Source organism: Apium graveolens, chromosome 7 (assembly GCF_009905375.1).
Source record: "Apium graveolens cultivar Ventura chromosome 7, ASM990537v1, whole genome shotgun sequence".
Taxonomy (NCBI): Eukaryota; Viridiplantae; Streptophyta; class Magnoliopsida; order Apiales; family Apiaceae; genus Apium; species Apium graveolens.
The window spans coordinates 221,926,958-221,943,089 of NC_133653.1; the positions used below are offsets into that span (position 1 = coordinate 221,926,958).

Below are 16,132 nucleotides of genomic sequence, written 5' to 3' on the forward strand. Positions count from 1 at the left end.
CCAAATCCCAACTAATTTAACTTACAACTGATAATAAAATTAATGTTACAATCTTACTATCTCTCTACTGACTGAGGCTCCTGCTAGCTTGATCCAACTCAACTGGAACCTTAGCCCGCACTTTGGACGGAGGAACTTCACTATCATTCATATTATTTTCAACTGTAAATTATATAAAAGAATCGCAAGGGTGAGCTAACTAGGTCGGCAAGTCTTAATAGGGATAACTGAGAATAAGCAATAATCAAATGAAATGATTCAGAGGAATCAAGTTTCTTTTTAACTAATCATTAGAATTGGATATTCATTTTAAGTTTTTTAAAAAAAACAAGGTTAGGCTGCTGATCAGTCACGCACTAACCTCAAGCAAGCACACAGCACTGCTCTAATTACTGGATCCAAGGCACACATTGGCCTAACTTGACCATTGGTATGGTCTGACCACGAATCTGGTCTACATATATAAAACTATCCAATCCTAAAGCAGTTCAATATGATAAACAATATAATTCGATAAAACAAGATCATAATCAATGATGGTTGAACACTTAAATAAAAATGTAAGGAAACTCATGGATATCTCAAGGGTATATCAGGGTATGTATAGGAAACGATTTTCAGCTTGTAAAATGATCAGGTATTAGACGAATACTGATTTTTCAAGGTATAGTTCTTTGATGTTATAAAGAATGGTTGGAGTATAAAAGTTTTTATGTTTTCAAACAATTTTGTTCCAGTGTTTGGTGTTTGATAGTTATACATTTGGGGAGTAGTGTTATACTTGTGCGATTTGGTATCTGAAAATCAACAAATGATGGTCTACGAAAAATTTAAGGCTTATGGCTCAAGAATCGAGTGAGGTGATTCTGGTTTAAGGTTGTATGATTCAAAATACTTACAGTATAAAACAGAGCTATTTTGAATACTTAACAATATTTCACGAGAGAACTTAGAAACATTTGCATTATATCTTGAAAAAGGTTTAGAAGTACTTGCCTTACAGGGCTTTACAACTGTTACTGATCAATTCTGAGCCGACTCTGTCGCTCAGGCTCTAACGTCCAACCACTAGACCACATTAGATTCGACTTCGACACCCAGGTTTTCTGTTGAAACTCTAATAAGCTCGTTGACTGACTACTAAGTCATCTCTAGTCCATCGTCCACTTTCAGGTTCCCGATTATAACCTACAGGGTCGAAATACCCTACGTTAGACGTCTAGGTATGCTTGACATATCCTCAACACCAATTCTACTCAATAATATTCAAACCCGACTCGTAATTATATACATTAGTACAATACAATAACACATCCCACAGTCAGGGTTCACGTTCTCGAGAAATCGGTTCAGTGTTCATTTTCAGAAAATACGTATACTTGTCATTTTACGAAATTAGGGTTACCGAGTTTTGGACAGAATATTTACCACAACATACAATCAAGTTCGTATAAAGTATAAGTATATATATATTCACTCGACGTTTTGATAATTATCGAATACGCCCCCGTATTTCCATAGTTGATTTTCCGGAAATCGGGTAGCGTCTCCTTTATTTATCGGACTACCCGTCGAAACATCAATCGACGTCCATCTCAACAGTTATCTAATCACATTTCAATTCCACAAATCTCAACCACTGATTTAAACCAACTAATTATTATTTGCGTTTTTATATTTATTTCTTTTAAAATTTTAGGACTCAGAATTATATCATCACCGTCCACCGTCGGCTCGCCGAGGCTCATCGCCGACGGCGGCGAAATCAGTCGGTGCCTGAATAATTCAGGTGTCCATACCGATTCCACCGATTATTCAGTAATTTTTCAAATAAAATAATTATTTTATTTCATGAAATCCATCAATAATTCTTGCAGAAACCAACAATTTCAATAATTAACAGATTCCCAACACAGGTGCGTGCAAACGCACGCATAACACAAAGTAATCGGGTAACGCAGAGACAGCCGGCAACAAGCCGGAAAAATGAGAACACGGAACACAATCCCTACACACATGAATCAATACAGAACAGAACCATAGTACCAAGAACTGAACCAATAACCAACTGCGTAAACAAAAGCCCCCTTTGCAACGATGCCCAAGCGCCACCGCCCTCACAGGAAACGGAGAGGGGCGGCGATAGGGAAACAATAAAAATAACAGCAGCACGGACAGTAAAGTACACACAACACGCACAACTATACACACGTATATACATCTGTGTATATATATATGCATAAACCGGTAAAACCAATCAGAACCACCAGCCTTACCGGACTGAGCGGCGGCGACGGTACCGGAATACAGGGTCGGAGAAAGAGAAGTAAAAGAGAGGGCTTGCAGGGGAGAGTAACAAGAGAAAAGAGAGGGATTGAGACTGATGTATACCCACCCACGGAAACAGATGATTCCCCCCCCCTTTGAACCCAATTACGCGACACTTGTCCAATTTAATGGATACGTGTCGTTCCCTGACTGACTGCACACCGACTTTCCTCGATTAATCCATTTTAATGATATAACTTACGAATAAATTTATAAAATCTATCTGTCAGGTTGACCACAAATCTATAAAATACATTCGTGTTAATTGTTCTTTTGCTGATCATTGTCACCAGCTTAGCTCTCTCCTAGTGTTTCAAAGCAGTTCAAACTCGTTTGCAGAATGGCTTAGTCGTTTATTTGATATGCAAGACCAGGCAAAGATTCATGTTCATGTCATTATTTATTGGCTGTTATGGAAAAAATTGAAATGATTCTATATGGAAGCAGAAAAGTATCAATTCTTCGGAACTTGTTAATTCGGTGTTCTCAATCCTTAACTAATGAAAATCTATTCAGGATAAGAATTTGATCATTTTTTGGCATTTATGAATCCAGAAGACGGTAAGGAACAATGGCAAAACCCAGAGAATAATAGCGTTAAGATTAACACCAATATAACTCTATTCCAAGAACCTAAGAGATAAAATAATGCTTTTGTTATTCGGGATCATTGTGGCAGTTGCGTTGAAGCAATTTCTAAGTGCAACTATGGGAGAGTAAGTCCAAAATTTGCAGAGGTTGTTAGTATTAGAGAAGCTCTAAATTGGATAAAAAATAAGGCATATGCGAACGTAGTGTTGAAATCCGATTGCTTACAGGTAGTGCAGCTAATTAGAAGCTCGTTTTCCAGCTTCTCATATCTTGGAAAGGTGATAGTAGATTGCAAAACTCTTCTTTCAAGCTTACAGAGTCAAAATATAAAGTTAAAATTTTTTGAGACGGTATGCGAACAGAGTAGCTCACTACTTAGCGAGTTATAGCTGTTTAGTAGCTGATCATAAATGGAAGGTGGGAGATGTCCACCATGATTTTAATCTTGTAATATAAAGTTAAAATTTGTGAGACGGTTTGCGAATAGAATAGTTCACTACTTATCGAGTTATAACTGTTTAGTAGCTGATAATAGATGGAAGGTGGGAGATGTCCACCATGATTTAATCTTGTATTACGTAAGGATTTGACTCGGTAATAAAATCTTTTCCTTTTATGGAAAAAAAACATTACTATTTTATTCTAGACAAACTTTACCCATACCCATCAACAAAACTCCTCCGGTCCCATGTCTAATTTCACACGCCCAAAACTCAGCCCACTAAATCCCTAGTCCATACACCAACCACAACGACCCAGCTATCTTCACGTAAAACTACGTCGTTTCAGTGTGATTACTTTATAGTTTGTGATCCACATTATTGCTCATCAACTCCGCGGCGTAAATCCGAGGAGTTTGTGAAACCCTAACCCTAACTTTCAAATCACTCTCATCCCTACCCTCAGGTAATCATCTAAATTCACCAACACAATCTTGTGTATTTATAGTTGACACTAAATTTATTATCTTTTTTTTTATATAATTTTTTAATTTTTATTGGTTATTTAATTGTGTTTTGTAAATTTGGATTTGTTTTTAATTTTTAGTGTTCTGTTATAGTACGTTAATTGAAAAAATAATGTGTTTTTGTTTATAAAATTTGTGTAGATTCCAGTGTTGATGCTAGTTTTTGTTGCGGCTTTTCCCCGAATAATTAGAAAAGATGCTTTGTGATGTGTCTGTTGTCAATTTTACGATAGTACTTGCTCGTAAGCAATTACTCGCTGTTATCGAGAATTGTTAACTGTATTGTAGCAGGCTCGTAAATGTGGTGGAATTGATGATATTTGAAACAATCTGAACAGCTTTGGGATTTTTTTTTTACTGTTTAATTCTATTCCAAATTTTGGGGATTTATCAATATTTTAATGAAATTACAGGCATTTACCGATCCAATATTTGTTTTGGTGGTTTGAATGGCTTGGTTTTTCTGTTACTATTGTGTTATTTTTTGTTCGGAACTGTTATTTATTTCTGTCTCATAAAGGCTGTTTTAAGTGGTATGCAGTTATAAACCGACCTGCAGTTACTTTGTCCTCAATTTTCATGTGTTCAGTTTGGCAGCCTAATTTGTCATGTGTTTTTCGTTACTTATAATTGGCCTCATTTTCATGCATTATAATATACTTATAAATTGGTAATAGTTTCCCTGTTTTTTTAGTTTATTTGTCATGGCTGGAGCTGCACCAGAAGGTTCTCAATTCGATGCTCGTCAATTCGATGCAAAAATGACTGAGCTGTAAGTTCACTTTGATAAATCCCAAATAAATATATGTTTCTCATAAAATTAAGATCTGCATTTCGATTACATATCAATGATGGTATATCGTATATGTAATTTGTTCTGCAAATTCTTTTGAACAGACTTGGGGCTGATGGACAAGAGTTCTTCACCTCTTATGATGAGGTCCACGAAAGTTTCGATGCAATGGGATTGCAAGAAAACCTTTTGAGAGGCATATATGCATACGGTATTGGGTTCTAGCCTTGAGTAATTTGATTTTGCATTTCATTTTTTTCTTCATTTCTCTTCTTCAAGGTTTTCATTAAAAAACTTATCTAAAACAGGTAATGCGACTGAAATATTTTTTTCTGTCTAGCATTGTATTGTTTTAATTATTACTTCAATGTTAGAGTTTTCTTAAAGTTGTGCAGGTTATCAGTTTATTGGTGCAACTGATAACTTATAGCTGCAATCCATTAGTTGTTCAACCCCAATTTTTGTTTAGACATGCTGGCAAAGCAGATATTATTGTTTCATCTGGTTCAAACTTTTTTCTTGTTATTTTCTACTAAAGGTTTTGAGAAGCCCTCTGCCATTCAGCAAAGGGGTATTGTTCCGTTTTGCAAGGGACTGGATGTTATTCAACAAGCACAGTCTGGAACTGGAAAAACAGCAACCTTCTGCTCTGGAATTCTACAGCAACTAGACTATGCTGTTGTTGAATGTCAGGCATTAGTCCTGGCACCTACTCGTGAACTTGCACAACAGATTGAGAAAGTTATGCGAGCACTTGGTGACTATCTTGGTGTAAAGGTTCACGCTTGTGTAGGAGGGACTAGTGTCCGAGAAGATCAGCGCATCCTTTCTAGTGGGGTACATGTTGTTGTCGGTACTCCTGGCCGAGTGTTTGACATGTTACGGAGGCAGTCCCTTCGTTCAGATCATATCAAAATGTTTGTGCTTGACGAAGCAGATGAAATGCTTTCAAGAGGTTTCAAGGATCAGGTACTAGTCCATCCACCGGCTATTTGCTCACTTTAGCGTCTTGTGTTAAGCATTACGCAACTGATGACTTATTAATTTTCAATACTTTGCTGAGACATTATAAATTTTGAGTCATTTAGTTACTCAGATATAGTCTTTTCATTAATGCTCATCATCTGTTCCACGGAAAAGAATCCAGATTGTTGGCTTTTGTCAAAGCTATTTATCATTTCTAATAAACTCCTTTGTCTTGTCAGATCTATGATATCTTCCAGTTGCTGCCCCCTAAAATTCAGGTTGGGGTTTTTTCTGCAACCATGCCTCCAGAGGCACTTGAGATCACCAGGAAATTCATGAACAAGCCTGTGAGGATCCTTGTCAAACGTGATGAGCTTACTCTTGAGGGTATTAAACAGTTTTATGTTAATGTTGACAAGGAGGAGTGGAAACTGGAGACACTTTGTGACTTGTATGAGACTTTGGCCATTACCCAAAGTGTCATATTTGTTAATACCCGGCGGAAGGTTGATTGGCTCACTGACAAAATGCGCAGTCGTGACCACACAGTTTCTGCTACTCACGGAGACATGGATCAGAACACCAGAGACATCATCATGAGGGAATTTAGATCTGGGTCCTCCCGTGTGCTCATCACCACTGACCTGCTGGCCCGTGGTATTGATGTGCAGCAAGTGTCACTTGTCATCAACTATGATCTCCCAACCCAACCAGAGAATTACCTTCATCGTATTGGGCGTAGTGGTCGATTTGGAAGGAAAGGTGTTGCAATTAATTTTGTGACCAAGGATGATGATAGGATGCTGTTTGACATACAGAAGTTTTACAATGTAGTAGTTGAGGAGCTGCCAGCCAACGTTGCTGATCTCCTTTAGTAAGGTTTTGATGCGATGAGGTAAAATTGTTTGTTCATGCAAAAGTCATGGTATTTTATAATATTTACTAGTAGAATATTTATTGAACTTCCATGGAGGTGGATTTCATCAATTGCAATTGGGACCACTCATTTCCAGCCAGCTTGTAAACTGAATATGCATTTGCAATTTTCGGGAGATTACTTTGTATTTTAACTTTCCAATATAGCTTGCAAGTTTGAATTGACTCTCATCTAGGCTTTTTTTATCAAGAGGTTAAATTTATCAATAAAGAAAGGATGTGCTATCTATGAAGAGTTGGTAGACATGATACATGGTTGTTATTCTCTCTCAATTGGGTATGTGTATGCATGGTTGTACTTTCATATATATTATTTTTATTCTATTCAAAATTGACAACTAGCTAGGCCAAATTATTATTATGGTTTTCATCCTTGTCATTTTTCTTTTTTGGAAATGTGTTCTGCATGGTTGTCACGTCGATGAGTCGAGTCGAGTCGATGGAGGTCCAACTTGTCGACTAGTTGAATAGTCCGGGACTAGTCAATGACAAATTAATAATAATTAATTAATTATTATGTAATAATATATATCTTATATGCGTGGCTTTCCATAATAAAAGTCCAACACTCTCATATTTCATATGTATATCAATCACAAAATAGAAATGTTAAACACAAACATATCTATTTTCCCTTTTATATATCACATAAATAAGTTGACTATATCAATATATTAATTGATTATACCACATGTATATTCAGCTTTAATCAATTTATACATACATAAATACACCCACATAAAGATATTTAAGTTAAAATTAGCATGTTGATTTTTGCTGATGTTTAGTAGGTTTTTAGAAATTTTTTATTTTTTTCATTTTAAATTTTGATTGAATTTTGCATTAGTCAACCGACTAGGTGACCAAGTCAAACGACTATTTGATAGGTCAACCAATTAGTCGACTGACTAGTCGACAATTCGCAAATCGATCCTCTCAAACCGACTAGTCGACTAGTCGCGACTAGTCGACTGCTGTGACAACAATGGTGTTCTGGTGCGTTAAGTAGCCAGAGTAATATTATGTTTGGATGCGGATTTAAATTCTCTCTACTATTTTAAGGAGCACAGGAAATAAATGGAGGCCTAACAAGTGCAGATCTATGTGAAGATTATTAGCAGATCTGTGTGAAGATTATTTTAATTGTAAAAGTTTAGAATATTCAAGGAGATAAGAATTTATCCTTCTGTTAGTCAGATTCTGGAGATTGTTGGAGTTGTAGAGACAGGAATATATGACAAAATATATTACTATTAAACTTCTCAAGGCCTGCGACTAATATACTTTTTGGTCTAATGTGGCCTTTCTATCTCATGTGTGAACTTTTCTGAAGTACTTGTATGGTGACAACGTTGAGTTTTGTTAGTTCCAAGTCATTTTCTTTCAACTCATAGAGTGCTGACTTCGATTTGTTGGTCGAAAGGCAGGCAAATTTATACAAAAAACACAGAATTACTCCCGACCTAAATGAAACTAAACACATACAGCTAGTCTAAATTGACTCTGAAAGTTTTAATTTGTCAAATTAATTACTTGCAAAAAGATTTGAACTCAATTAATTAGTCAGAAATGTGAACGGTGGAATTGCTTGCAGCTCTAATGTATTGTTCTCATCCCCACATCTCTGGTATGACCAAGGATTAGGTATCCAAAACAATGAATAAAGAGGGAGCTGCACACCAAGGGAATGTCCTCTTTTATTTTTTTTTACTTTGGTAAACCAAGAAATGTCCTTTAAACAAACTAATAAGTTATATAACACAACCAAGAAATGTCCTTTAAACAAACTAATAAGTTATATAACACAAGTATGTATTAGAAAAGTAAACAACCTCTTGCTTGATAGATTATTTAAAGAATAAAAGAATCAGTCAAAGAAAGCTCCATAAGTTTTCATCTAAAAATGAACTAGTAATATTAGGACAAACCTCAAGTAGGTACCTTGGCTTATACTTCATTGACTAGTCTAACAGCCTAATAATTGGACATAAGTATTGGAATGGGAGTACAACATTAAAGAAGGTGTCTACAAATTATTTCTAACCAAATTAAAACTAACACTAGTCTAATATTCTTGTGCATACAAAAACAAACTTCAACCACAACTTGTCGGTCACACTTCTCCTCCTCTTGTATTCTATAGTAATTTCTAACCTTACATCTCTTTTATTCTGTCTCCTCACCATTCACCTCAGTCAACACCTTAAAACCCAAACATTTCTTCTTGAAAAAGCTCAAGGAGATAGACTAATGGGAGATTACAGATCAAGTTCATTTGGTGATGGGAGGATGCAGATGGAAAGATACTATGGACCCAATAGTATTGTTCCATCAAACAACCCTAATGATCATTTCAGGTCTTATAGTGTTTCGTATGGCTCTTCATACGAACCACGTGTAACCCAAATGGATGATCATGCTAGTAACAATAAGGATTTGAAGTTGAAGAAAGGGAAAAGTGTAAGCGGATCATCTTCGAAATCTTGGAGTTTTAATGATCCTGAGTTTCAGAGGAAAAAGAGGGTTGCTAGCTATAAAGTTTATACTGTGGAAGGAAAAGTTAAAGGGTCTTTTAGGAAGAGCTTCAGGTGGCTTAAAGATAGGTACTCGAGGGTTATTTACGGTTGGTTGTGATTATTTAATTTTGCTATTATCTACTTGCGTTTGCTGTTTTCTTTTCACTAGAGGTCAACAATCTGCGTAAACAATCTGCGTAATGAGTTTGTTTCTCTTCACATGAAACTAGTTTGATTATGTAATTTGGTATTGGATTGTACTTGATTATATATTCAATCATCTTCTTTCTCAGTAATTTATACCTGTACCCGTATAGAGTGGGCAATCGGGTCGTGTCGTGTACTTTCGTGTGGTGTAATTTCGTGTTTCGTGTACGTAAACATAAAACTCATATTCGACCCGAAATGATTTCGTGTAACTATATGTGAAACCCATATTCGATTCGAATCGTGTCGTGTACTTTTCGTGTATATTAAATAAAAAATTAATATATATACATATAATATATATAAAAATCTATTTTAATGTTAATTTAATGAAATATGGAGAGTGCATATATAAATATATATATATTTACATAATATTTTATAAAAACTTGTAAATATTTATATTATATTTATATTATAAACATAAATATATGCATGTGTTATATATTAATTTATAAATATATTTATCTCGTGTAATTTCGTGTACTTTCGTGTACCTAAATTGAAAACTGACACTAAATCTATCGTGTAATTTCGTGTTCGTATACATTCGTATTTCGTGTACCAAAAATTAAAATCCAATTTTTCGTATCGTTTCGTGTCGTGTACCAAATTGCCCGCTCTATACCCATAGGATTAGAAGACAATGAGATCGATTTTGTATCGAATTAAAGGAGATCGTCATAAACTCATGAGATAATTGGGGGATACTTGGTGAAACATTTCGGATTTCGGATTTTCACCTCCTCAATTCCTCAAATTAGTTAGTCTTTAATGATGACTGTGGGATCAGTGATATGCTGAAATATTTAATCCAAAATCAAAATCACATGCTGGCTTAATGTTGTTCAGTCACATTCAAACCCCAGGCACAAATTTGTGCCACTTGGTGTAAACATATCAACGTTGTGTGGTTTTTACGGAGGATCCTGTAAAACTAGTGTAAATCATAAAATGATGGTAGTATTATAATTTCTCTCCTCGACTCCTCATCGATATTGACTGATATTTCCCTAATTCTCACGGATCCTGTATCTTTTCTAGGATTCGGGGGATCCTGTCTATTACTCTTTGTGTTAGTGCACTACTATCCTCCTGTGTAGATTCCCCGGTAATTAGCAAACTCTAATTATATACTTCAATTTTTTCATCCTGGAAACAATAATCTTGAATGTACCAAAGAATTGGGTTATCTTGTCAGAATATGAACATGACAGATTTACTTTCAAGTGCTGGGTTTGGTAGCAAAATATACAGATGGGGGCAAGCAACATTTTGAGTACCTCATAGTTTATAACTCATAGTTTGGTATATAAATTTGGGGAACGGTATACAACTACCGTTTGTTGTAGACTATTTTGTAACAAATACTTTTTCCATTGTGACGAGGAAATGAATGGGTGGGATAACATAGAGATTGTCCGCGATTGGTAGGTGCCCCCTTATCCCCAGCAAATCAACACTACCTCATTTCACCACACAAAACACTAAAATCCACAACAAAACTCTACTCTCCAATAATACATGTTAGGCAATTTTGGGGCATTTTTATCAATAAATTCAAGTACTTTTGTCAATTTAAGGTATATTTCTTATCTTCAATTTCAAATTTTCATGACCGATAATTTATTTGCTCATATGTTTCGTCATAAACGTAAAAATGAAAAAAAGAGGTTATTGATCATATTTTACATGTTGATGATTTAAATACTAGTAAAAAGCTAAAACCCCTGAATTTATTGAAAATGGTGAGTTTGTAGATAAAAATGAGGAATTTATTAATTTAGATGACGATTTGGTTGATGTTGAAGATGAAAATCATGAAAATGAGCTTGAAGATGATAATGATAATGTTGAGGGTAAGGATGAAGATGATAACGTAGAGGATGCAAAAATGTATGAAAATGTTGATGGGGGGAGTTCCATTTTTGAATCAATTTTTTCAAAGTGTGGATGAGGCCGGTCATTTTTTTAGGGCTTATGCTTTAAGAAATGGTTTGCTATTAAAATTCAAGCGAACCATTGTAATAAACACAACGAGATATATGGTTGTTTATATGTTTGTAGGCTTTATGGAAAAAGTGTTGTCGCCGAGAGTAGTAAAAATAAACGGCGTAGAGAGGTTCTTCCTAAAAGTGAGTGCAAGGTGAGGATGTATGTCAATTATCAAAAGAAAAAACGTCTTTGGGAGGTAAATAGCCTTGAGTTGGTACACAACCACGATCTTGTTTCCCATAGTAAGATGAATTTGGTACAACGCGAAAGACATGTCAACACCACTACCCGTAGTTTGATTAAAACGCTTTATGGTTCGGGGGTTCGTAATTGTCAAGTGATGAATGTGATTGGTAACATTCATGGAGGTAATGATAAAGTTGGTTTCAATGTTCAACATATTGGGAATGTGATAAGAGACGAGAGGTAGAAAAGGTTTGATATTAGTGACGCCCAAGCGGGGTTGGACTTGTTGCATAGGTTGAATGAAGAAAGTGGTTCTGAATTTTTTATTAGGACCGAAGTTGATGAAGAGAATCGTTTGAAGTGTCTAGTATGGATTGATCCGAGATGTTTAATGGCCTACCAAAATTTTGGCAATGTTGTGACTTTTGATACCACTTATCAGTCAAATAGATATGCAATGCCATTTGTACCATTTACCAGAGTCATCATCATTATCAATCGGTGATTTTCGGGTTTGCATTGATGCGGGATGAACACGCGTCGACTTTTGAGTGGATCCTTCGTACTTGGCTTGAAGGTGTGGGGAATAAGCCTCCAATGACTATAATCACAGATCAAGATCAAGTCATGTCAAACGCTATTAATGTACTCCCAAATACTACCCATTTATTGTGTTCTTGGCATATAAGTCAAAAATTCCCCGAGAAATTAGCTCATTATTATTCGGCTTTTCCGAAATTCAAGACGGACTTCAACCATTATATATATAAATCTCTCACCAAAGATATTTTTGAGGCTAGATGGGGATCGTTTGTGGAAAAGTATCACTTGTAAGATCATAAATGGTTAAATGGGTTATATGAGTTGAAACACAAGTGGATTATTGTATTTACTAGAAACACATTTTTGACGTTTCAAAATATTACATCGAGCAGTGGGGGGATGAATTCTTTCTTTGATAATTATGTGAGTTCGACAATGGGTTTGAAGGAATTCATTGAAAATGCCCAAAAAGCATGGGGAAGGAAATTCATGAGGGAGAAGGAAGAAGATTATGTCACGATTAATCTAAAACGTCCCATGAAAATGCATACCACATTGGAGTATCATGCTTCTTGTATTTACACCAAGGAAATGTTTTGAAGATTTCAAGATGAATTATTTGAGTCTTCAAAATACTTTGTTAAAAAAAACCGACGAGCTTGTGAAGATGGGGAGAGAAGAGGGGATGTCTATACATACTATAGTTGTTATAGGGCCATGTCTGAGCCAACGAGAAGAAATGTTTATTTTGTTGCATTCGAGAAAATTTGGGAATGTGTATATGTAGAATGTTTGAACATTCGGGGCTACCTTGTAGACACCTATTGGCGGTCTTCACTAAGAAATGGATTTCGTAAATTCCCCCGTATTTCATAAACTCAAGGTGGATAATGCATGCCAATAGAGTTAATGGTGTGTTGCCTTACGACTTGGATGTTGGACAAAGTCAAGAGATGACCTCAACCGATCGATTTAATAGCATGACAATGTTAATCATGAGTTTTTGTCAAAGTAGCATTGCATCCAAGAAACGATATGATTATGCAATGAGCGTTGATGAAATTAAATCTTACAAAAGCAATTCTCATGCTCCAAATGCAAGTGCTCATGAAGATCGAATTCTTGACCCTATTATGTCCCAAACTAAAGGGAGTAAAAAGGATGTTCGTTTCAAAAGTCTCATAGAATCGATTGGTAAAAAGGAGAAGCCTACAAGAAAGTGCACCTACTGTCAAAGGGAAGGCCATGATAAAAGAAATTGTGCTAGTAGACTAGAAGATCTTAAAAATTCTCAAGAATTGCAATATAATTAATAGTGTAGTATTTGTAACGGAATGTTGTAATCTTTTAATGAATTTGAATTTTTAGTATTTAGCATTGCAATATAATTAGTAGTGTAGTATTCGTGATGTCTACGCATACGAATCCCGGGAATCCCCCTTGTCTTCCCCAGGTGAAGCTCCTTGGCTATCCGATACTTGAAGGTATCCACCTCCTCTTGCGACCAATTCGGTACCGCGGATAAGTCATATCCTTGTGTGAAGTAGCTCATATATTTCATCACATAAACACCATAATCATTGAAGTTTCATTGCTTTGGTCTAGCTGGTAGAGCTAGGACCTCAGCTGAAACAAGGTCACGCCCCTCGACTGGCTGTATCATATGCAATAGTATCGGCAACAACCATGACTGCAATGAAATTATGATTAGAGAATGAATACAATATACAATTGGTAAGGACTATATAGAAGACATTAATAGTAGACAAGTAAAAGACCATACCACCACTCGTATATCCTCCCGATATGACGGCTCGTCATTCATTGAATCTATGATAAGACCTTCAAATCGTCTAGTACCAAACATGAACAAAATCCAATGCACATCTCCAACACAATATGGGATGAATATGTAGTCCGCCTTGAGAATAGTAGGCCCAACATTAGCAGTGGAAAAACCAGTAAAACTACTTAATGCTTTATTTCATGCCCTCTGTAATGTATCTCCACCGATCCTAGATACTTTTCTGATTTTCTTCACATGTCCTTTCCGAAGTACCATGAAGTAGGGATCCATGAAGTAATAGACGGGTTTCCTCTCGCATATACCTCTAGTGTGAATCTCCTCCTCCCGACTCCTTAGCAATCTCTGAAAATAAATATGAAGGAAAATGTATGTACTTAGCAACAAGTAACATGTATGCAACAAGTAAAATGAATGTAACAAGTAAAATATATGTAACAAGTAAAATGAATGCAAGAGTAACGAACAATATCATATAAGTGTATATGATCATGTCATCAACCCATGTTCCTGGAGTAAGGCTCTGCATCGCTGATGTATGGACGTGATAGTCCTGAACAGTAAGACCACCGAGAATCCTCGGCTCCATCCCAAAGCCCCATCCCCAATCTGAATATATCTCATTCTTCTTTGCATGCTCAGACTCTTCGTGATACTCTACTTTTCTTCTTTCATCCTGCAGGATGCAAGCTTCGCAGGTCTACTGGATGAGGCAACATTCTGGGGGGGGGCTGAGACACATGCTGGGATGGCAGTGTCATGTCACTACATCCTGGGAAGGAATGGCTGTAATGTCAAAGTCATCAGCCGAAGGTGCAATGAAGTGCTTTTATGTTCTCAAATATGGGAGGTCTATAGGCAGGTCCTTTGATCTTCTTCATCAACCAGGAGAATGGTGTAAGGAAGGTACCAGAAATTCTCCCAAACTACTCCACAAACTCTGGAAGAACCCTAGCATCCAGCTGCTTCAACATATTAATCCCGACAACCATCTACAAATAAAACATACAGTTTTTGATTAATTCCACAAGGCTATTATATGTGCAAGATGAAATACGTGTGAATGCAAATTTGGTAATGTGTGGTGTAATGTGAAATATGTATATTTGTAAAACACTTACAACCTCATATCCCTCGAGGCTATCATATAACTCCCTCATCTTGTATAGTTGTTGAGGCTGACATATAAGTCCCTCTTCTTCCCTATTCGCATACGATATATCTGCATACCACACCATGTAATCTGCCTCAGAAGCAATGTCAACCGAGACATCAACAAGTCCATCCAAATCTGAACAAAACCTGGTCCATTTGCCAATATCAATGAACCACCGTACAAGTCAATCCTCTCCTGAAACTGTGGCCTCCTTTGGCCCCCTATAGCCAACCATGTCCACCGGAGCTCGTGGAATATGGGGACTAGCACCAAACTGTCTGCTCACCCTGTCCGGATGCTTCCACTCGACCACATCATAACATACAAGGGGAAATCGACCGCACCCAGCTAACTGTGCCTGTATCATCTCCCTGTCCATAATATCGTCGAATCTAGCATATGGCCTCCAAACCACCTCATCACCAGCAACACCATCAAACTCACCCCTATAGAACAGTAAGCTGTAGTGAGGACCTGTCTTCCTGCGCTTCTTTGAAACCCCCTGATGAGTAGAATAAGCCCATCCCTTAGCAACTGGATAATCCTCCTGACCGGGAGACCGTAAAGGTACGCCAATACGAGGAAATCTCTCGTAAGACCAAACCTGTAACACCCACGTGCAACAAGCAATGCTCTTATTGTCCTTCTTTGCAGCATCCAAACCCCTGTATATATGAGTTAACACAGCTGCACCCCAACCATAATAAGGAATCTCCCGCATATTAATCAGTGGGTGCATATACCAAACATGAACAAAAGACCGGTTGTTGGTAGAGAAGAGGATACAACCCATCAAGAATAGCAGATACGCCTTAGTATGTACAACCGTGGCCAATATATTATTTTTCACAGGCTTCTGTGCACCATATCTATCAAATAACCACCCTAACTTGATGTTATTCCGATACAAAGCCTCCTCCACATCCTCCTCGGTCAAAGGCTCAAGCCAGTTATTAACAAACTAAGCATCCTTGTTCTTTATCACCACAAGTCAGTGCATCCCCCTGAACTGGCAATCCGAGAATAAACCCTACATCCTCCAGTGTAATAATCATCTCCCCCTGTCACGTGAAGAAGGTGTTGGTCTCCGGTCTCCAACGCTCTAACAAAGCAGATATCAAACGAGTGTCAGTAGCCAAGACAA

The 16,132-nt window shown here is 36.8% G+C and overlaps 2 protein-coding genes across 3 annotated transcripts; both read left to right on the top strand.

Annotated features, from left to right (window-relative positions):
• The first annotated feature begins 3,632 nt into the window (after positions 1-3,632).
• On the top strand, positions 3,633-6,752 carry LOC141671406 (eukaryotic initiation factor 4A-2-like). 2 transcript variants are annotated; one of them, XM_074477645.1, is made up of 5 exons: positions 3,633-3,825; positions 4,564-4,658; positions 4,784-4,890; positions 5,218-5,648; positions 5,885-6,752. In XM_074477645.1, exons 2-5 carry the CDS (start codon positions 4,591-4,593, stop codon positions 6,518-6,520), a joined length of 1,242 nt encoding a protein of 413 aa, XP_074333746.1. In that variant the 5' UTR covers positions 3,633-3,825; positions 4,564-4,590; the 3' UTR covers positions 6,521-6,752. The 2 variants fall into 2 exon arrangements, with proteins under 2 accessions (XP_074333746.1, XP_074333745.1); XM_074477644.1 differs by having other exon boundaries at positions 4,581-4,658.
• Positions 6,753-8,620: 1,868 nt separating this feature from the next.
• On the top strand, positions 8,621-9,393 carry LOC141672791 (uncharacterized). Its single transcript, XM_074479467.1, has one exon. It carries the CDS (start codon positions 8,832-8,834, stop codon positions 9,213-9,215), a length of 384 nt encoding a protein of 127 aa, XP_074335568.1. The 5' UTR covers positions 8,621-8,831; the 3' UTR covers positions 9,216-9,393.
• The last annotated feature ends 6,739 nt before the right edge of the window (positions 9,394-16,132 follow it).

Bases quoted from the DNA above. Each gene is read 5' to 3' on its own strand.
- LOC141672791 (XM_074479467.1), top strand. From the start codon at position 8,832: ATGGGAGATTACAGATCAAGTTCATTTGGTGATGGGAGGATGCAGATG.
- LOC141671406 (XM_074477645.1), top strand. From the start codon at position 4,591: ATGGCTGGAGCTGCACCAGAAGGTTCTCAATTCGATGCTCGTCAATTC. The intron at 4,659-4,783 runs GTAAGTTCACTT...TCTTTTGAACAG, and splicing joins GATGCAAAAATGACTGAGCT to ACTTGGGGCTGATGGACAAG. The intron at 5,649-5,884 runs GTACTAGTCCAT...TTGTCTTGTCAG, and splicing joins CAAGAGGTTTCAAGGATCAG to ATCTATGATATCTTCCAGTT.